Source organism: Notolabrus celidotus, chromosome 9, assembly GCF_009762535.1.
Source record: "Notolabrus celidotus isolate fNotCel1 chromosome 9, fNotCel1.pri, whole genome shotgun sequence".
Classification (NCBI taxonomy): Eukaryota; Metazoa; Chordata; class Actinopteri; order Labriformes; family Labridae; genus Notolabrus; species Notolabrus celidotus.
In genome coordinates this window covers 2814891-2836608 of record NC_048280.1, presented here as the reverse complement: position 1 = coordinate 2836608, position 21718 = coordinate 2814891, and the positions used below count along the sequence as shown (strand labels likewise).

The window sequence follows — 21718 nt, the reverse complement described above, 5'->3', positions numbered from 1 at the left end:
ACACAGACAACCGAGGAGATCTCAGCTGCTGTGACTCCTGACCTTTAAGAAGTGCAATAAATATTCTCCTGACATGCACATCTGCAAAGAACTGATTCATCTGTGTCTCTTCATTCTTACTGGGTTGAGTGTGAACGAACTACTACCCTGTGTTTAGTGAAAACTATTGATCCTGCTCGTGACACCAATTTGTTTGCAAAAAGCAGAAGACTTATTAATTTAACTAGTTTACATTTACCTAATTGTGTTCACATTCTCAGAGGAGTATAGTGAGGCTGAGAGCAGGATATGATCCACCTTTTGGAGTCTAGACTCTGGTGGTGGTGGAAGGATGCAGGATGAGCTGAGGAGCTGGACACAGATGAGATGGATTAGAGGTGACCCGGGTGACTTCACAGCCTGAAGTGGAACAGAGGAGAACAGATTTAAAGATTTGGCAGCAGCAGGATGGTTGGTCGATAGAGGGTGAGGCTAAATCTGGTTGGTTTAGTCCTTTAAAGGGTTAAGTTTAGGAACAGAAAAAGACAGACTGATGGAGAGAGGAATAGGGACGTGAAAGAATGATGAATTCCTATTTGTCATGGCCTAGCTTTGATTGTTATTACAACTCACAGACAGGACTCAGTCTGATCTCATCTTAATCCACCATGAGCAGAGCACTTTGCAGCATTTAGCAAGTTACAGTGGCAAGGACAAACTTCCTTTAACAGGCAGAAACCTCCAGCAGGACCAGACTCATGTTAGACACACATCTGCTGAGACCGTGTTGGAGAGAGGGATAGAGGGAGATGAAGAGAGAGAGAGATGATAGTGGTGAGACGGGTAGTAGTAGTTGTAGCAGCTGGAGTCTACGTCAGAGATCCAGAGGAACCTACGAGACAAGGGAGCTCAGGGACTCTAGAAAGGTCTATGGTTAGTAACTTTAATGGGACAGGAAGAGTTAAAATGAGAGACAGGCAGACAGAGGAGAGAGAGGGGAAGACAGGATCCCAGTGTGTCAGTTCCCCCGACAGTCTAAGCCTATAGCAGCATAACTAAGAGCTGGTCCAAGTCTGATCCAGCTCAGGTTCAGGGACTTTAATGAGACAGGGAGAGTTAAAGTAAGTGTTGTTTTGGATCAGGACTAATCCTTTTAACGGTGGTTCCCAAAGTAAGGATCGATCCCCCTTGGGTGGTACAGTGTCACTAGTGGCACATTATTTTACAGCAGCATGTGCACATAGGCTAATTTCTGCAGACCAGTTAAATGAAGAGGCAGAAACCTCCAGCAGGACCAGACTCATGTTAGACACACATTTTCTGAGACTGAGTTGGAGAGAGGGATAGAGGAGAATACAAGAAGTACATTTATTAAAGCCCTGATTACTCACTTTGGGTGAGTATTCTTGGGTGTGGTTGTAGATTGACATCACTGTTTCGTCCACCATCTGCCTGAGTCTATGTGAATCAGTCATTTTTAGCCAGGCTATGTCATGTGTTGTTAAGCTCCTGCCATAAAGTTAAGAATCTGGGCAGATTTTGGTTTTGATGCTCACATAAAGATCATTTCTGTCTCCTTTTGATCTGCATAGTTAACACACTTTATTCCAGTAGCTCTCAGAGATTCTTCTACCAACTCTGTCTGGTCCAGAAAGCCACTGCCAGGCATCCACAAACATCCCTCCTGTGCTTACCAGCGTTCACTTGAAGCCTCTTTTTTATCAAGTTGATGCACCAGGAACAAAGAAACCTCTCCTCCCTCTCAGCCGGAGTGCAGAGACATTTTCAGTTCAGACCTTTTAGCCAAAAGTGCAAAGCTTGCAGCAAAGAAGGATTTATATCATAAATAATGAACAACTGCAGACAGAGAGAGGAATTCTGCAGGGTTCTGTTCACTCTGTATTTATAGATGAGGGCTACACACACACACACACACACACACACACACACACACACACACACATATATAAGAGGCAGGGACTTGTGTGCAGTGTGCATGCAGAGGTCAAGCTCACTCCTCAGTTGAATATCTGACTCGGTTTACTTGCATCAACATTTATTCAAACACATCAAGAGGAAGAAGCACACTGCTCATTTATCCCATCAAAAGTGTGTGTCTAAGTATCCTCCTTCTCCCTTATCTCTCTCCACACCTGTCAACTTATTTCCCAGCATGCTCTGCTGTCCCTGCTCAGTTTCTGCAGAGTGCAGAGGCAGCGTTTCTGCAGGACAGGAGGAGAGGAGTTCACGAGAGCAGGGTGCTTTGTTAATGAAATGTGCAGCTTATCATGAGCTTAAAAAACAATGTGAGAGTGAATTAATCATTCCTGTTTGTTTTTGTGTGTTCTGATTCGTCACTGAACATTCCCCTCTCTCCTCAGCTCGCCGTGTCGTCTCATGAGAACGCCACTCCAGTTAAGCTGATTCATAACGCTGCCGGTCACCTCAACGGACCAGCTCGAAGCGTCGGAGCCGGAGTCGTTGGATATTTAGGTAAACGACGTCAGAGCAGTAACACACGCAGCAGCAGAACGTCCTGTTTGAACTGTTCTGTGAGTGCTGCTTAATGGTTGGATTAGTTTGGGACAAGAGTCGCTCAGCTGGAACCTCACTCTTCTGTTATTTACCTCTGATAATCTCTCGTTTGATCCTTGAAAGTTTTGAGTCTATTAAAATATATAAATAGGAGGATTGACGCCCTAGAGTCAGTATTTCCTGTTGTTCAACACGATTATTCTGAACACTGAATTTATTTAGGTCCTACTCTTTTCTCAAATTCTGTTCTTTTTATTTTAAGATCAGATCAGAATCCTGACTTCTTTACTTGGATTCTGAGCTCAAAGTAACAATGCAGATTTATTTTTCTCCTGAAATCTGGGATTAAAGTCGTAACTCTGACTTGTTTTCTTGGAATGGATGGAAAAAAGTCAGAATCTAAACCATTTTTTCTCTGAGTTCTAAGTTTAAAGTCAGATTCCCATTCTTGTTTTCTTCCAGAATTCAGATGATTAAATTTGAGACATAACTTTTCCCCAGAATACTGAGATTAAATTAAGAACCCTCTCTCTTTTTGGGGGGGAATTCTGAGTTTAAATTCAGAGCTCTAGACTTCTGATGCAAAGTCTGAGGTCTAGAATTCTGAGGTTAAAGTCAGAGCTCTAGAAATCTGAGGTTAAAGTCAGAGTTCTAGAATTCTGAGGTTAAAGTCAGAGTTCTAGAAATCTGAGGATAAAGTCAGAGCTCTAGAATCCCCAGGATAAAGTCAGAGCTCTAGAAATCTGAGGTTAAAGTCAGAGTTCTAGAATTCGGAGGTTAAAGTCGGAGCTCTAGAATTCGGAGGTCAAAGTCAGAGCTCTAGAAATCTGAGATTAAGTCAGAGCTCTAGAATTCTAAGGTAATGTCAGAGCTCTAGAATTCTAAGGTCAAAGTCAGCTCTAGAATTCTGAGGTTAATGTCAGATCTCTAGATTTCTAAGGTCAAAGTCAGAGCTCTAGAATTCTGAGGTTAAAGTCAGAGCTCTAGAATTCTGAGGTTAAAGTCAGATCTCTAGAATTCTGAGGTTAAAGTCAGAGTTCTAGAAATCTGAGGATAAAGTCAGAGCTCTAGAATTCCCAGGATTAAGTCAGAGTTCTAGAAATCTGAGGATAAAGTCAGAGCTCTAGAATTCCTAGGTCAAAATCAGATCTCTAGAATTCTGAGGTTAAAGTCAGATCTCTAGAATTCTGAGGTTAAAGTCAGATCTCTAGAATTCTGAGGTTAAAGTCAGAGCTCTAGAATTCTGAGATTGAAGACTGAGCTCTAGAATTCTGAGGTTAAGGTTTTTCACAAACATGAGATTGAATCTTGTTTTTTCCTTGATCTATATTCTGTGATTAAAGTGAGAATCATGGTTTTTTTATGTAATCCTGAGATAATATCAGAATCTCAACTATTTTCCCAGAATTCTGAGATAAAAGTCAAAGTAACAACTTATTATCTCCAGATTTCTAGTATTTAAGTCATGATCGGAACTTTTTTTCCAAGAATTCTTAGGTTATTGTCAAAATCCTAACTTTTTATAATACAATTCATAGATAAAGTCAGTATCCTGACACATTTCCCCAAGCATTCTGAGATTTAACTCAGATGTTTTACTTCAGGATTCAGATAAAAAAGGTCAGACCTCAGTCATTATTTATTTGCCTGGCTCTAATCGTCTTGTATTTGTTAAGAAGTTCAGAAATTGTAGTGGATGTCTTCACTGAATCTAAACTCCACCTCTCCCTCCTCACCCTCCAGGTGTCCGTGCCTTCGTTCCTAAACCTGTCGCCACCAACCTGCAGTACACGGGAGGTGCAGCAGCCATCTTGGGCCTGGTTGCGATGGCGTCAGACGTGGAGGGGCTGTACGCTGCTGTCAAAGCTCTGGTGTGCGTCGTGAAGAGCAACCCGCTCGCCAGCAAGGAGATGGAGAGGATCAAAGGATACCAGGTGAGATACCACAGAGCAGTGAAACAAACAGTCACATGACATGTTCGGATGTTTGGATTCTCCCTGAAACAACAAAACATTAAATGAAATCTGTTCATTTGCAGCTTCTGGCCATGCTGCTGAAGAAGAAGCGCTCTCTGCTCAACAGCCACATCCTCCACCTCACCTTCTCTCTGGTGGGAACGGTGGACAGCGGTCACGAGACCTCCATCATCCCCAACTCCACCGCCTTCCAGGACCTGCTGTGTGACTTTGAGGTGAGGGAATGAAGGGGAGACTGGAAACATGATACTGTAAACTAACTGTATGAAGAAAGGTTGTTAGATTAGGATGTGTGGAGAGAGTCTGAACATGCTGCACATCTAAACTCCTCCCTGGGTGATGAGGCAGAGTCACAGGCATGTTTTCAGTAGAACAAAGTTTCTTTCAGAGTTGCTGATTCACTCAGAAACTTGACCTCTCTGTCCCAAAGTGTCCCCTCTCCCTGCCTCACACAGCTTGTGTCACAGAGTCTGCTCCTTCTGCTCCTCAGGTGTGGCTCCACGCTCCCTATGAGCTCCATCTTTCTCTGTTCGAGCATTTCATCGAGCTGCTGACTGAATCCAGGCAAGTGTTGAGTATTCAACAGTGTTTTAAAATAAATAAAATCATGTTCTGAAGTCTCTGTTTAAACTCTGATCTAACCGTGTGCGTGTCTCTTTCTGTATCAAACAGCGAGGCGGCTAAAAATGCCAAACTGCTGCGTGAGTTTCAGCTGATCCCCCGGCTGCTGCTGACCCTCAGAGACACCTCGCTCTCTCAGCCGACCGTGGCCGCCATCAGCAACGTGCTCAGTCTGCTGCTGCAGGGCTTCCCCAACCCTTACGACCTGCTGCGGTAAACACACACTCACAAACACAGGAACTGTCCTACAGCAGGAGAGAGAGGAACACAAACTGAAACCTTCTTTCTTTTTGCAGGTTCGGACAGTTCATCTCTTCGACTCTTCCCACGTTTGCCGTGTGTGAGAAGTTTGTCATCATGGAAATCAACAACGAGGAGAAGATCGATGGAGGTAACAAAAACCTTTCAATGCTCCATTTACAGCCACCAAACTCCATAGACTAAATATGAAAGTTATACCCTGCAGGTCTTGCTACTTATCAGTTAGTTTGATTGGGTTATTCTATAACAAAGACCCAACATCAAGACAGGATAAGATCCAGTCCCATCCTACAGACAGGACTCAGTCTGATCTCATGTTAATCCACCATGAGCAGAGCACTTTGCAGCATTTAGCAAGTTACAGTGGCAAGGACAAACTTCCTTTAACAGGAAGAAACCTCCAGCAGGACCAGACTCATGTTAGACACACATCTGCTGAGACCGTGTTGGAGAGAGGGATAGAGGGAGATGAAGAGAGAGAGAGATGATAGTGGGGAGACGGATAGTAGTAGTTGTAGCAGCTGGAGTCTGGCACGTCCACAGCAGCAGAGATCCAGAGGAACCTACGAGACAAGGGAGCTCAGGGACTCCAGAAAGGTCTATGGTTAGTAACTTTAATGGAACAGGGAGAGTTAAAGGAAGTGTTGTTTCGGATCAGGGGCTGAACATTTTGGGAACCCTGGCTTTGTAACACCAAATCAAAACAATAAAACAAACAAGTGAACCGATCATGATAGTAGTAGAGCTGCAGCTCCCTCGCTCTGTGAGGCTACTTCTTGGGTTTTTAAAGGGAGACTGGCCGCTCCAGTGACCAGTCGATGCAGCGGTTTATTCTGGGAAGATCTTTTCTGTAATGTCAGAAACTTAGATTAACAGTGTCAGCATTTCTCTAGCAAGAAACAAGTCTCATAACTGAACGTATAATGCACTTAGACAGGATGCAAAGTTTACCGAGCAGCCGTTTCACCCCCTCTCTATACTGCTGCTGGCTGAGACGATCTTATTGAGCAATTCTGAAACTTTTCCACCTCTCACGGTTTAAAAGTACCCGAGCAACACTTCAATAAAACACGACTGACTGTGGAACTGTGTGCTCTCTGCAGGAAATGATGATGACTTCGGCGGTCTCCTGTCAGCCAACCTCATTCTGCTGAGAAACCGGCTGCTGGATAACCTGCTCAGACTGCTCTTCACCTCCAAAGAGAAATGCTCCGTCAATGCACAGTAAGACCGCAGTCTCCTCCTTATCTACTCAGTCTGGATGCTTTCACTACTGAAGTGAAACACCCAGGGAACCAGTTAGTTTTTAAGCACATGAATAGGAATGATCTGCATGTTAGAAACATCACTCTGTCTGCAGCGATGAATGAGGAAGCTTGCAGTAGTTTTGAGACTTTAAAATACGTTAGGATACATTTTCTGAAACTGCAGTGGCTCAGTGTACCTGTTTGCTCCACCCTGCAGGGCCTGTGAGGAGCTGGTGCGGACGCTGGGCTTTGATTGGCTCCTGATGTTCATGGAGGAACACCTGCACTCCAGCACGGTCACAGCAGCCCTCTGGATCCTTGTGGTTCTGCTCTCCAACCAGTCCATCCTGAACCGCTTCAAAGAGGGCCTGAGCGGAGGAGGCTGGCTGGACCACACCGACTCCGTCCTGACCAACAAGATCGGCACGGTGCTGGGTGAGTGCGCGGCGATCATCACAGCGACACAGCTAATCAAAGCAGATCTGAAATACAGAGTTAGCAAAGACTAGGAGAGCGAGAGACATGAGGTGTGAATGCTGTATGTGTTAACGTCGCTCAGCAGACGCCTCTCCTCACTCTGGCATCGCTTTCCGCCGGAGCTGGCCGTCCTTCAGTAAACAGAAAGCTGCACAGTTTGTGCGCCGAACAGCCAAGGGTTGGTCTTCTCATTTCTTCCCCCTGTGCTCTCCCTGCTGCTGCTGCGAGCACAGTCCCTCTTTAGCTCAATGGTTCTCAGCCTCCTGAGTTAGTCTGCTTTCAGTATGCACATACAGAGACTTACATAGTTTTAAATCAATGCATCAAATCCCCTTTAAATTACACATTTATCATTTAAAACACATGACAACACATGGCTTTGTTTTTCACTCCCTTTTATAAATCTTCAGGTTTAGAACCATTGACCCTGCTTATGAGAACCATGCTGAGTAGTGACATGGCCTGTAGCTCTAACAGAATATCTGCTGTCAGGTTGAAGCCTCTAGTTTTATGCAGCAGTGGAGTTTGTCATCCAGCTCGACTGTGTCCTTATCTTTTGAGTTCTTAGGTGAGAGCTCCTTTTCCAGTTTTGCTTCAGTAGCTCAAGTAGAAGACAACAGTCCTGGGATGTTACTGTAAACACCTTTGTGATGAACCCGCTTCATAAAAGGAGCTCCAGTGTTTTTAAACCTGGGTTGGATTTTTATCTCAAAGCTTGGGGTCTAAATGAGAAATCAATACAAATAGCTTGTGATCGCTTCAGTAGATTTCGAGCTGCAATAGCTGTGATGTTATCCTCTAACAACCACGAGAAAATGACGCCATTTATAGTGGCTGATTTTTTTAACGAAGAGGATGAGGGAAAGTGGAGAAAAAAAATGAAGTGCAATATTTTTTTTTTGTCTGAGATTCAGACTTTGATCTCAGAATTCTGACTATAATCTCAATTTTCCGATTTTTTGATCTTAGAATTCTATTTTCTCAGAATTCCGTCTTTAATCTTAGAATTCTGACTATTTTTTAAGAATTCAGACTTTAATCTCAAATTTCCAAAATTAATCTCAGAATTCTTATTTTCTTCACAAAATTCTGACTCTAATCTCAGAACTCCGACTTTAATCTTAGAATTCGGACTTTAATCTCAAAATTCCGAAATTAAGCTCAGGATTCTTACTTTCTTCTGAGAATTCCGACTCTAATCTCAGAATTCCGAATTTTGTCTCAGAATTCCGACAATAATCTTAGAATTCCGACTCTAATCTCAGAATTCCGACTTTTGTCTCAGAATTCCGACAATAATCTTAGAATTCCGAATCTAATCTCAAAATTACAAAATTAAGCTCAGGATTCTTAATTTCCTTATGAGAATTCCGACTCTAATCTCAGAATTCCAACTTTAATCTCAGAGGTTGTCTTTGATCTCAGAATTCCGACTTTAATCTCGAAATTCCGACTCTAATCTCAGAATTCTGACTTTAATCTCAGAATTCCGACATTAGTCACAGAATTCTTATTTTCTTCCCAGAATTCCGACTTTAATCTCCGAATTCCCACTTTAATCTTAGAATGACGTCTTTATTCTTAGAATTCTGACTTTAATCTCAGAATTCCGACTTTAATCTCAGAATTCCAATTTTAATCTCAGAGGTTGTTTTTAATCTCAGAATTCCAACCTTAATCTCAGAATTAAAAAAAATCATATTGCACCCCAAATTTTTTATTTACAATAGTCTTAATCCTCTTCCAGATTTTGCAGATTACAGGACACCAGGACGGTTATTCTAAGAGTCTAATATAAGGAAAAGTTTTTCCTCCGTGTCTGTAGAAATGTTTGTTTAGAGGAAAGATGAAACTTTCTCTACAGCGCTCAGGCTCCTCTGATGAAGAGTCATTCTGTCTTAGAGATCACAGTTTACCTTGACCAGGAAAGTTTTCTTGTTGTGTGAAGCAGATATCATGAAGGATCTGACCTTAAGCCCCAATGTCACTTCCTGTTATCTGCTGGAATTCCATGACGGTCATTACAGCCTGTTACATAGAAATCTACTAAGCGTGTCAGTCATTCAGACCTCAAGCTACGTAAAGAGGACCAAGGTTTAATAAAGTAGAATCCCTTTAAACCCGACCATGTGTGAAACTACAACAGTTTTTACTCCTCCTGTTAACTCCAACTCCTCCTCTTCAGGCTTCAACGTGGGCCGCAGTGCCGGCGGGCGCTCCACGCTGCGAGAGATCAACCGGGACGCCTGCCACTTCACAGGATTCCCGGTTCTGCAGACGCTGCTGCCCAAACACACCAACGTGCCGGAGCTCTACTTCCTGCTCATGGCGCTGTTCCTGCAGCAGCCTGTCACCGAGCTGCCGGACAGCCTGCAGGTACATGTTAGTATACCCGACCTTTTTCTTCTTCTAATATCACTAATACATCTCCTGCTGACTTTAGTCTGATTTAATGTAGTGCTGGTCACTGAGATCCGGCTCTACAGTGTAGTATCTGTAACATAGACGTCCCCTCCTTCTTCCTCAAGTTCAACTTCTTTTATTAAATGCTTCTTCTTTGGGATTGAAGCTGTAAGAAACTGAGCTTTGAAGAGAGATGTATCAAGTTCAAATCATAGACAGGAGCACACGTACGCAGCAGGCACACCCATAGTTTTGTGCTTCTCTTCTCAGTTTGACCTGGACTCCATCTGGACCTTCATCTTCGGCATCCCGGCCTCCAGCGCCACCGTGGTGGGCTCCATCCACAACGTCTGCACCGAGGCCGCCTTCCTGCTGCTGGCCATGCTGCGCAGCATGCTCAACCTGGTGAGAGACCGGCCGTGCAGAACAATACTCACCATCCTTTGAAAATAAATCACTTTAAATCAAACTCTTACTCTGGAGGGAAACATCTGTGGAAAGGATGAGAGTGAAGGTCGTGTGGATTTATTGACACAGAAAAGAAGGAATAGTTTAAGGAGAGATTTATGTACTGTGGAAGAGTCAGGTAGTGTAAAAGCTGAGGCAGATTTTCACAGCCAGTTATAAATCCTTCATTGAAGTTTTAGCCACTAATCCAGCACCAAAAAGGATTAATTATTTGAGATTGTTAAAAGAGATTTCACAGATTGTACCTTTAATTTCTACATCACTATCTGCTCTCAGGTTGGAGTTTCTGTCAGAGAAGTAAAGGCTTAAGAGAAACGTCTCACCCCAAATTTCCCTAATTAAATCCAGCACCAACACACCCACTCCAAGAGCTTATGTCTAAGTCTTCCACGTGAGAGGTTCCTCATGTTCATCAGTCGTTTTTAAGTGCTTCTTTATGTTGGATTTCCCCACAGATTCTTTAAAGATGTCTCTTTTAGCTCCATTAATCCGACAGGAATGACTCTGCACCGCTCTGCACACATGCTGTTTTCATCCTCTCACTCACACCTGGGAGTCTCACAGTGGATCTCACAGAGCTCCCTCCCTCACTGCTGGTTTCTGACAGGCTTACTGCAGTCTCATGGGAATAGATGCCTCAGTTAGAGAGCACAGAGTGCTGCAGAGCAAATTTCACTTTTCTTTCCTCCTTAAAAAACAGCCTGATGTTTGTACTGCAGTCAGAGCGGAGAGATAGGCAAGTTAGAGCAGATTCAGGTTAGGTTGAAAGCACTGTGAGGAGATCCCAGCCCCAGCCCCGACCCCAAACCCACCCCACAATCCTAAGGTTAACACAATATGCAACAATAGTAATAAAAACAATAAAAACAATAAAATAAAATAAAATAAATAAATCTAAATAATTTGCTGAACGAACTGAGGAAACGCTCTCATGTTATCTTAATGAGGAAACACTGGAGGTAAAATAAGATGTTAAAACTCAAAACAGGAAATTAAAATCACCAAAGTAAAATACATTTCTAAGATAATAAAAGACTAAAATATTAAACCATTAAGGGAAAACAAGATGTGAGACTTAGATTAAATAAATAAGGAAATAAATAAATAAAGTAGAATAAAAGTGACTAAATTTGAAATAGATAATAAATAAATAAATAAATAGATAAAACTGTTAAGAATAAAAATAAAACTTAGTTAAAAGCAAGACTAATGAGCCACATCTTTATCATAGTGGGTGAAAGGGCTCATGGGAAATGTTGTCTTCATCTTGGAAAAACACTATCTAGAAAACCCACATGACATATAAACACCCCTCACAGTGTTTTTAAGCTACTTTATTTATCATATTTGACCTGATAGACAAAGTGAAGAATGAGATAAAAGCCTCAAAACAAAGTGAATTAAAACAAGATAGAAGTTAAAGGTGACATATCATGCAAAATCAACTTTTTAATGGTTCTCTACCTGAAATATGTGTCCCTGTCTACAAACCCCCAGAGAATGAAAAGAATCCATTCTGCCCCTGTTCTGATTTCTCCACCTTTCTGTAAATGTGTGTGAAACCAGCCGTTTCAGACTTCAGTGTTTTTCATACGTCACAACGCCATCCGGTCTGTAACAGGAAGTCAGAGCTCGGAGCTTGTTCAGCCCATAGACTGTATAAAATACAACTCAACCCCTCCTCTGTTTTTCATTCCCTGCACACACGTGTGCTAACAAGGAGCTTAGGAGGGAGGCATGCTAGTTGTAGGCTGTCTTAATAAACACAAAGGTCGGTTTTACTCCCCACGTCTGCAGATTTGAAGATCTAGTGGATGATTTTTATTTGTCATGGATAAGTGCTAGCGCTAGTTAGCATAGCCACATAGCTACATGTTCGTAGCTGTGTACCAAGACACACGTCGACATACTGACAAATAAAACAACAAGAAACACTAAATCTGTGACCAATGGTTCAGAAAGGTCCTGCTGCAGGCGCCTCTCCGTCAGGATCAGATTCTGGATCAGATTCAGAGGGTTGAAGTAACGTGATCTCTGAGCAGCCATGTATATTCAGCCAACATGTAAACATTAGATCAACGTGCTGGACAGCCGAGGCCACACCCACTTCCCGAGGGGGCGTGGTCAGAGGGAAAACAGACTGTTCTGAGGAGGGCTGAAGAAGAGGGTTTTTCAGGCAGACCAAAATCTGATTTCAAAGTGTTTTTTTGAGCATAAACTTTAAAGACATGTTTTGGGGACCTCTTAGACCAATATATATTGATGAAAAAAACGTGATATGTCACCTTTGACAAAATAAAGCAAATAGTAAGTATTGCTACGTCTTGTTGATCTCACTGATTGCTGCTGGGAAAAAGCTGTTTAGGCTGGTACTATAAAAGCCTTCACCCAGACTAGAAGAGCTGAGCTTTTCCTTTTCTGTTTCATTGGAGGGAGTTCGATCCAGCCGTCTGAGATGTGTGATTTGTTTCTCTTGTGTGTTCCTCTTCAGCCATGGCAGTCCGAGGAGGAAGGATCCTGGCAGAGGGAGTACCCGGTCACCCTCATGCAGTTCTTTCGGTACCTTTACCACAACGTTCCTGACCTGGGACCGATGTGGCACAGTCCTGAGTTCCTCTGTGCTCTTGCAGCGACCGTCTTCCCCTTCAACATCAGACCTTACTCTGAGATGGTGAGGCTGAATCTGTGACCTTCACTGGGGACTGCAGGAACTTTTTAAGCACTTCTTCTCCTTCTGCATAAATCTCGTCTGTAGACTTTAAATCCTTTTGTTCTGGGGATGCAGGGGGGGAAAAAAACTAATCACACGATGAAGAAACTGCAGGAACTGATTAGTACGCCATCCACCTGCTGCAGATATATAATAATAGGGCAATAAAAAGCACAAGTTACTGCTTCTTTGAATCACAGGCGCTGTAATCACTGCAGTTTCTCTCAGAAGAAAAGGAGTCTCAGACAGCTTAATAAGAGAGCAGCTCCTGCAGAGTGCCGGCTCATTGAGTAGTCAAAGTTTAAACTAATGACGACTCCTCTCGGTTAATTCCAGGTCACTGATTTGGACGATGAGGCGGGGTCTCCAACCGAAGAGTTCAAGGCCTTTGCGGCAGACTCGGGTATGAACCGCAGTCAGTCTGAGTACTGCAACGTGGGCTCCAAGACGTCGCTCACCAACCACCCGGCTAAGAAATACGTGTTTGACTTCATGAGGGTCCTGATCATGGACAACCTCTGCATGACCCCGGCCAGCAAGCAGACGCCCATCATCGACCTGCTGCTGGAGGTGAGGAGAGAAAGCCTTGTTTATACTTCTGATAGAACAAACTCAGAAGCATTTGTTAAATAAAGCTCTTTAACGTGTCTGATTCTTGTTCCAGGCGTCCCCGGAGCGCTCCACGAGAACCCAGCAGAAGGAGTTTCAGTCCAACATCCTGGACGGCGTCATGGAGCATCTTCTGGCAGCTGACGTCCTCCTAGGTCAGAACACAGCCCTCAATCCTCAACAGTCTCTTCACTGTGTCCTTCACCTGCCGCCTTCCTCACCTCCAGACATCTGTAGAGTCACGGTAGACGTAGACCTTCACGTTATAGGCCACAGTTTATCTCTGAGTGCACAGAAAGAGCTGATGATCAGGCAGGGAACAGCCTGTGTGAGGATGCTGCTGGACAGCTTGGACCAATTAAAAAAGTTGGCTCCGTGCGATGCTCCGTCGGTTTCATCATGAGTCAGCAAAATGCAGCCTGAAGCTCTTTACAGGCGTCTTCATCATTCCACATGGCTGCTCGTGTTCAATCCAGAGCTGTGCTTGTATAAGAGATGCACATGCAGAGTTTAGACGTATGCATTTGTGATGTATTCATGTGTTTAATGTGGGAGATAATTAAAGATAAGCACACTTCCTTGATCTCAGATAATAAATGTCCCCTCCTCTCCTCTCTTCCCTCTCCTCTCCTCTCCGTTCAGGTGAAGACGCCTCTCTGCCGCTCAGCAGCGGGGGCAGCTATCAGATTCTGGTCAACAACGTCTTCTACTTCACCCAGCGCGTGGTGGACAAGCTGTGGCAGGGGATGTTCAACAAGGACTCCAAGCTGGTGGTGGACTTCATCGTGCAGCTCATAGGACAGGTACAGACTGACGCAAACACACCTGCACAGAATGACGCATCAGACACGTTCGCTCCGAAGTCAGAACATGTGGATGGGAGTGTTTGTCATCACATCACAGGACGGTGTGAGGTGTAGAGGAAGATCATTCTGCTTTCACTCCTCTGCAGAATGAATAAAAGAGGAACGTCTCTCTGTTATCAGTGATTTAAAGGTCATGTACACACCGCTGCAGCACAGTTAGAATAAGGAGGGATTATACCTCTCTTTCAGTCGGTTGACTTCAGGTGTAACTGAACGGTTCACACAGTTTGTTTTTGTAAGAAGCTCCAGCTGCAGATTAACACAACCTAACCCACTTTGTGGAGTGAGTAAAGTATTAAAAGATCAGTTTACAGACACGTGAATGTGAAAACTCAACTCAGCTCATTTTTATTTATGTATATCTTTTAAACATTGAAGCATGCAGCCCAAAGTGCTTCTCAAAAAAATGAACAAACACTAAAACAAGAGAGAGGAAGGTTATTAGAATTACTTAAAAATCTAAATAAAATTATTACGATAAAATCAATTAAATACAATCAGGTAAATGTCAGAAAAATAGGATAAAATAAAATAAAATCATATATATCTATATATCAGATAAAGAAAAAGAAAATATAATCTGATGAATATCATAAAAATAAAATCATTACAACAAATAAAATCAGATAAATATCAGGAAAAATAAAATCATTATAATAAAATCAATAAAATCAAATCAGATAAATACAGAAAAGTAAAAAAGAAATATAAATATAATAAGATAGAATAAAATAAAATAAATTGAAATGATGATAAAGCAATGTTTATAATAATAATAATAATGGTAACAGTCCAGGGCTTAAAGGAAATGACTCCAAATTAAAAACCAGATTAAAAAGGTGAGTCTTAAGATTACCTTTAAACACCCCCAGAGAGCTCGCTGTTTTAATGTCCAGTGGTAGAGAGTTCAGAGTTCAGGGGCATAAAAACAGAAAGCTCTCTGGCTACTTGAGGAATATTTCAAAGGGAAGCATTCGAGGACCTCAGTGATCGAGGTGGAACATAAAATGTCAGGGGATCTGTGATGTACGGAAAAGCGAGGCTGCTGAGAGCTTTAAAATCAACTCTTAAAGCTGGGGTTGGCAGTCTCTGAAAACTAGCATGAATTTGAATGTAGCATTTCCTCATGACTCCGTCTAACCCCTCCCCTCCCCTCAGAGCTCCTCCAAAACGACACCCCCCCGCTCACATGAACGAGCGCCGCTGATTCTCAACCATATGATGGTGATTGATTCAAAACCAGTCCTCACCAAAACATTATCATAGTGAAAGTTAAAAACACAAACAAACATGGCTGCTGTTAGCACTCACAACTATCATGCTAGCATTATCCAGTTGTACCGGTGACACGATATCAGGAGAAAAGTTATAACACATATATAATACTGTAACATCTCTACTGTTTGTTAAACCTGTTCAGTGTAGATGTTCTTAATTCCTACAGTGTTGACGGTCAGTGAAGGCATCAGGAGAGGTGTAGAGTGTGTGAGTGGGAGAGAGGAGAGACAAGAGGAGATGTTCTTCATTCATTCAAACATTGATTGTTGTTTTGTTGGTTGGCGTGATCACGGCCGACAGTGACCGGTTATTAAAACTCAACATGTTCACGAATCGGCTCGTCATCACTACAGCGTCCGGACGGACGCTACAATAAATATATATTTTCTGTAGGACTTACTGAACGTCATTAATTATTCTGCTTGTTGGTGAGAGCTTTTTAGACTCTGATCCGGACTACAGTCCTGAGCAAAGCACCTCATCAGGTCAGAGGGGACAGGCCCGAGGACGAGTGAGAGGGGCAGTAAATAGAGTCAGGGGAAGTAGAGGCAGGAGACGGGGACTCGGAGGAGTGCACGCCGGGGAAATGTACCGGCAGGAGGAGGGCAGAACAGCTGGACGGGATATGATTGGTTTAAAATTTGGGGAGCCAAAAAACGGTGATTGGTTGGTGTTTTCCCAGGTTTACTCCGGCTGTAGATAGCAGCTTTTCTTCGCTCTTTTGTAAGAACACATCATGTAATGATTACCATCAGGACATAAAGATCATTTTAACCAGTATAACAAAAAGTGGATCTAAATCTGATTACCAACCCCAGATTTAAAGAAACAGGTAACCAGTGCAGAGTTATGTGATCTGTTTTCTTCTTATGTGTTAAAACTGTGGCAGCAGCATTTTGAATGAGTTGAAGTTTTTTCAAAGGCTTTTTGGGGAAACCAGTAAAAAAGAAACATTCCCAGGTCGTCTGAAACAGGCAATGACTGCCAACCAAATTGGAATAAGGCTCGGTTCATTCTTGATTTCCAGGCCGAGATGCATCTGCACAATATCCAGTTAATCTTTATCTAGAGAGCTTTTTAAACTTGCGCCACAAAGGGCTTTACAAGAACCAAAGACCGAATGAAACAAATCAGTTAAACCAATAAAACCTTTAAATTCAGAGTCACAAACATTAAGACGGTGAATAAATGCAAGTTCAATCTAAAGTGTGAACTGCTCGTTTCAGGGTTTGACTCTTTAACGCTCTCAGCCGAGCCTCAGGAACATTAAAATCCTCTTCTTCTTCAGGCTGTTTACTCACTCATATGTGACTTAGCTTAAAGGTTAGCTGCAGATCTTAAAAGTGCATGGAGGCCTCATGTGGTCTCTTCTCTTGGCTCTGGTTTTTGTTTGAGGCGGTTGAAGAAGCGACGCGAGGAGAGGAAGGCGTAACGTGTGACAGAGCTGATGCACTCTGATCATCTGTGCGTAATCTGGACTTCATTAAATACTGACAAGATAATAATTCAGAGTGTTCTACATCCGATGCAGACAGATTTGATGTCAGTTATCGTTTCAAAGCATCCTCAAAGATAAATGATCATCACTGATCGGACCTGGATTCAGTCAGAGGGAATCTGTCTGAGTAGGAGGAGAGCAGACGCCTCTGCCAGAACAAAAACAACATGTTCTGATGAATGTGTGTGCTGTAACTCAGAGTTTGGTTTCAGTGCTCGGTGATTGAATTCTCCGTTCAGAGATCGATGTGTTTCATTCTGCAGTTCTCCTCTCAGTCTCTTCAACAACGTGAGATTAAAAAACATTCTTTGAACACTTAACTGGTTTCAGAGCCGGTCCCTCCAACAAATCTTCTTTGAGCTGAAGTGTTTCCACAGCGGCTTTATCACAACCTAAGAACCAACAAGCCGGACTAACTCTTCTGACTCTTCTTGTTTTCCTCCCGCAGTCTAAAAGGCGTTCTCAGGGCCTCTCCCTCGACACCATCTACCACTGTCTGAACCGGACCGTGCTCTACCAGCTCTGCCGACCCCACAAGACGGTGGCTCAGCAGGTGTCCTTGCTGGACGCTCTCAGGGTCCTGACCGTCAACCGCAACCTGGTGCTCGGCCCGGGGAACCACGACCAGGACTTTGTGGCCTGCCTGGCTCACTGCTTCATCTGCCTGCACAGCGGGAGGTAAGGAGACAGATGGCTCTGTTTGGCAGGGTTACCTCACATGAATGCTCTGTTAGTTTAAATCCATGACGGGCTCGTTGGTCCCTTAGACTTCCTGTGTTTACATTGAGCTCTGAAAACTGCCTGATCGTGGATAGCTTTGTACGCTAACACGAGGATCTTAAACTGTGTTCTGAGTTTGATTGGAAGCCGATGTAAGGAAGGTAAAATTAGAGTAATGTGGGCTTTCTTACTGGACCTGGTTAACAGTCTTGCAGCAGTATGTTGGATCATCAGTAGGCGGTCAAATGAGGATTTATTGAGGCTGGTGAAAAGGGAATAAATGCATGAACCAGCATTTTCTAACTCTGCGATTGAAACCTTGGACTTCAGCTTTCTAACTCAAATGTCAGGAGTCACCACAGGTTTGTTCCTCATCTTAAGGTGCCGCTGACACCTCCTTGGTGGTCCGAATATTAGCAGGAGCAAAAATGTTGACTCGACACAGAGAGAGATTACACTGACCTGCAGGACACTGTGAGGAGAGCTGTATCAGTTTCTCTCACGTTGTTGTTCCTCAGCTCTTGTGGAAGTGGTGATGTAAGAGTCAGACTTTGTGATTTGACTGATTCGACAGTGACTAGCCGAGCATTTTTCAACTCTAGTTGACTTTAAAAAAAAACCTCTTCTTGTAGTGTTGTGGTGGATGTAGAGCTTGTGAGTGTGCAGCTTTCCCATTTCTTAATCTTCCCTCTGAAGTTTGCCCGATGCACATCCTTACGGCCAAATTCCACCAGATCCCTGTCCGGTCCATCTCCAATCTGTCACAGCACCAGATCCAATAGGTTTCCATTATAGTCAATGTGTTGACTTCCACTGGATCCACTCCGTTGCGTTCCAGCTGCGTCTCTGATCCGGCAGATCCGAGCCCTCCGGATCAGATACACAAGACTTCTATTTCATCAATCTCAACAGAGCAGATGGAGCGGGACAGGAAGTCAAGTTTCACCAAAACAAAATGAAAACATCCGGTTTAATTTTCAGAATAAAAAAATCTGTGTTATCACCAGATCGTATTTCACTTAACTACAACAACAGACCGTCATGATGAGTGGAGCCAGGCCTGGAGTCAACAGGTCAGAGGTTTTCAGAGGACCAGAAAGACAACATGGATGAGGAGAGGAGGAGGAGGAGAATCCTTGATTCAGTGATTACAGCGTGGAAAGCTCGGTCACATGACTCCAGCTGTCCGGCGGTCCTGCACCGGACCGCAGTGGATCAGAGACGGACCTGACACGGCTCTGGTGGAAGTCCTGTGTTAATGTTGTGCTTCAGGATGAAAGAGCTTCAGGAAACAAACTCCCTGTTGATCACACATGATCAGGAGAGGTCTAAAGAAACCCAGAACAGGAGTGATCAGAAATGTCTTGCAGGTTGTTAACAGACATGAAGCGAAGCGACCTCCTCAATGCTTTTTTTTGATACAGTGCATCAATAAACTAAAATAAGTAGCATCAGTGTTTGTGTGTGAAGCCGTTTGTTCAGGAACAGGACATACATGTTAATCAGCAGCGTGACAGTTTCAGCTCTCCTCCTCGTCGTGTTGTGCGTTACGTCAGATTGAAATCTGTCCAAGTTTAAATGTATTTTTGTGACGCTTTAATGATTCATGACAGAATCATCACACGGCTTCTGTGCATGTTCGCTCTGTGTGGAGGAGGAAGTGAAGGCTGGGACAACATGTTTCTGATGAAGAGTCCACCTCATGTAATCTCCTCCTTCCTCCTGGTAGAATCAGACAAGACGAGCGTGTTTACTGAAAGAGAGAAGGTCACACTAATCAAAGGAAGTTTCTTATTTATAGCAGAGTTTAGAGAGGTCGTCTGAGTCTGAGTCTGTTTCTGTGTTCCGTCCACTTCCACTCCATTTGAGTGAAATTGCAGCCCGTCTATTACCCGTCTCTGCGTGTGTCCTCAGAAGTCCTGTTATTTTCCAAAAACCTGCAGCAGGAGAGGAGAGTCTGAGTTTCCTACCCCGCTGTGAACACAATATGCTTTTACCAAGTCGCAGCGTCAGTGCGCTCGACTGCAGAGAGCAGACTGATCTGCTGCAGAGAAGCCAGACTGTGACGCCCCCCTCTGGTGGCAGGGTGTGATGAGACTCTCTGTGTGTGTGTTTTTTTGTCTCTGCAGCAGCGTGGAGGGCTTCGGGCTGGAGGCGGAGGCCAGGATGACCACCTGGCACGTGATGATGCCCACGGAGAACGACGCTGACGCCGCGCACAACCACGACGTCAGCGAGGGTGAGACGGACTGTGGACTTATTTCACCTGCAGACGGTGTTAGGACAATGAAACAGAAATATCCCTGAAGGAGCACGGCATGTTTTTATGAACGTCTGCATTTATTAAAAATAGACAATCCTCTTTGAGAGATCTTTTTCTAACTCAAGACTCCGTGCAGAGTGACCTGTCGTCTTAGATTTATGAGCTGCTTCACCTTCACTGTGTCACTTCATAGTTTCTCTCTTAGCTTAAAGGTGACATATCATGCAAAATCAACTTTTTAATGGTTCTCTACCTGAAATATGTGTCCCTGGCATGTCTACAAACCCCCTGAGAATGAAAAGAATCCACTCTGCCCCTGTTCTGATTTCTCCACCTTTCTGTAAATGTGTGCTGAAACCAGCCGTTTCAGTTTTCAGTGTCTTTCATACGTCACAACGCCATCCGGTCTGTAACAGGAAGTCAGAGCTCAGAGCTTGTTCAGCCCATAGACTGTATAAAATACAACTCAACCCCTCCTCTGTTTTTCATTACCTGCACACGTGTGCTAACAAGGAGCTTAGGAGGGAGGCATGCTAGTTGTAGGCTGTCTTAATAAACACAAAGGTCGGTTTTACTCCCCACGTCTGCAGATTTGAAGATCTAGTGGATGATTTTTATTTATCATGGAAAAGTGCTAGCGCTAGTTAGCATAGCCACATAGCTACATGTTGGTAGCTGTGTACCAAGACACACGTCGACATACTGACAAATAAAACAACAAGAAACACTAAATCTGTGACCAATGGTTCAGAAAGGTCCTGCTGCAGGCGCCTCTCCGTCAGGATCAGATTCTGGATCAGATTCAGAGGGTTGAAGTAACGCAGGTCTGTGAGCAGCCAACATGTAAACATTAGATCAACATGCTGGACAGCTGAGGCCATATCCACTTCCTGAGGGGGCGTGGTCAGAGAGCTCATTCTCATTTAAAGGCACAGACACAGAAAACAGAGTGTTCTGAGCAGGGCTGAAAAAGAGGGGTTTTCAGGCAGACCAAAATCTGATTTCAAAGTGTTTTTTTTAGCAATAAACTTTAAAGACATGTTTTGGGGACCTCTTAGAGTAATATATTTTGATGAAAAGGGCACGATATGTCACCAGGATGATGAAGGTGACACTTAAAAATCTTACAAACTTGTTTCTTCGAACGCTGTCTTCTCAGGCCGACAGCTGCTCCTGAAGGCGGTGAACCGGGTGTGGACGGAGCTCATGCACAGCAAACGTCAGATGCTGGAGGACATCTTCAAAGTGTCTCTGCCCTGCAACGACAGAGGACACGTGGACATAGCCACGGCCCGGCCTGCCCTGGAGGAGCCGGCCCTGAAGAGCTGGCAGAACCACCTGGGTGAGAGGAAAACACTCAACAGGCACAGAGATGTGATTAAAGAGGCAGATCTGAGACGAGGAGGAGGGTTGAGTTAGCTTCTGTATCTGTGTCACGATGGTTCCCAAACGGCCCGAAACTGTGTCTGTCTGATGGAGTGGGAGTGAAAGTAAGCTCAAATTCTAGACCCATTTTTATCAGCCACGTATCTTCTGATCATTAAAAAGCATCTTTCAGAAAAGTAGGAGGAATGTATTTCTTTGGGGACTCATCTCTGCCTCGGAAACAAACTTTCACTGCTTTCAGAAAATGAAAGGAGACCTGATGTAAAACCAAGAATAAGAATCAGTCTTAGTCTGATGCACCGTCTTTGTTCCAGCGCATCTCTCACAGAACCGTGCAGACTACTTCCAGCACACTGACTCAACTTTTCCTGACTCACGTCTTTGTTGGATTTGTTGCATTCCAGCGTTTTGTGGCTGATCC

At 43.7% G+C, this 21718-nt stretch overlaps 1 protein-coding gene across 3 annotated transcripts in view; it reads left to right on the top strand.

Annotated features, from left to right (window-relative positions):
- wdfy3 (WD repeat and FYVE domain containing 3) overlaps nt 1-21718 on the top strand; it is a 162869-nt gene that overhangs the window by 121856 nt on the left and 19295 nt on the right. For 2 of the 3 annotated variants that reach the window (XM_034691917.1, XM_034691916.1), the window contains exons 23-39: nt 2361-2472; nt 4258-4448; nt 4553-4705; nt 4981-5054; nt 5163-5324; nt 5408-5502; nt 6476-6596; nt 6837-7054; nt 9282-9478; nt 9770-9904; nt 12459-12638; nt 13014-13247; nt 13342-13441; nt 13929-14089; nt 17377-17606; nt 19778-19887; nt 21071-21253. In XM_034691917.1, the coding sequence (XP_034547808.1) occupies nt 2361-2472; nt 4258-4448; nt 4553-4705; nt 4981-5054; nt 5163-5324; nt 5408-5502; nt 6476-6596; nt 6837-7054; nt 9282-9478; nt 9770-9904; nt 12459-12638; nt 13014-13247; nt 13342-13441; nt 13929-14089; nt 17377-17606; nt 19778-19887; nt 21071-21253 (2656 nt within the window). The remainder of the gene's footprint in view (nt 1-2360; nt 2473-4257; nt 4449-4552; nt 4706-4980; nt 5055-5162; nt 5325-5407; nt 5503-6475; nt 6597-6836; nt 7055-9281; nt 9479-9769; nt 9905-12458; nt 12639-13013; nt 13248-13341; nt 13442-13928; nt 14090-17376; nt 17607-19777; nt 19888-21070; nt 21254-21718) is intronic. The other variant, XM_034691915.1, reaches the window with a different exon arrangement.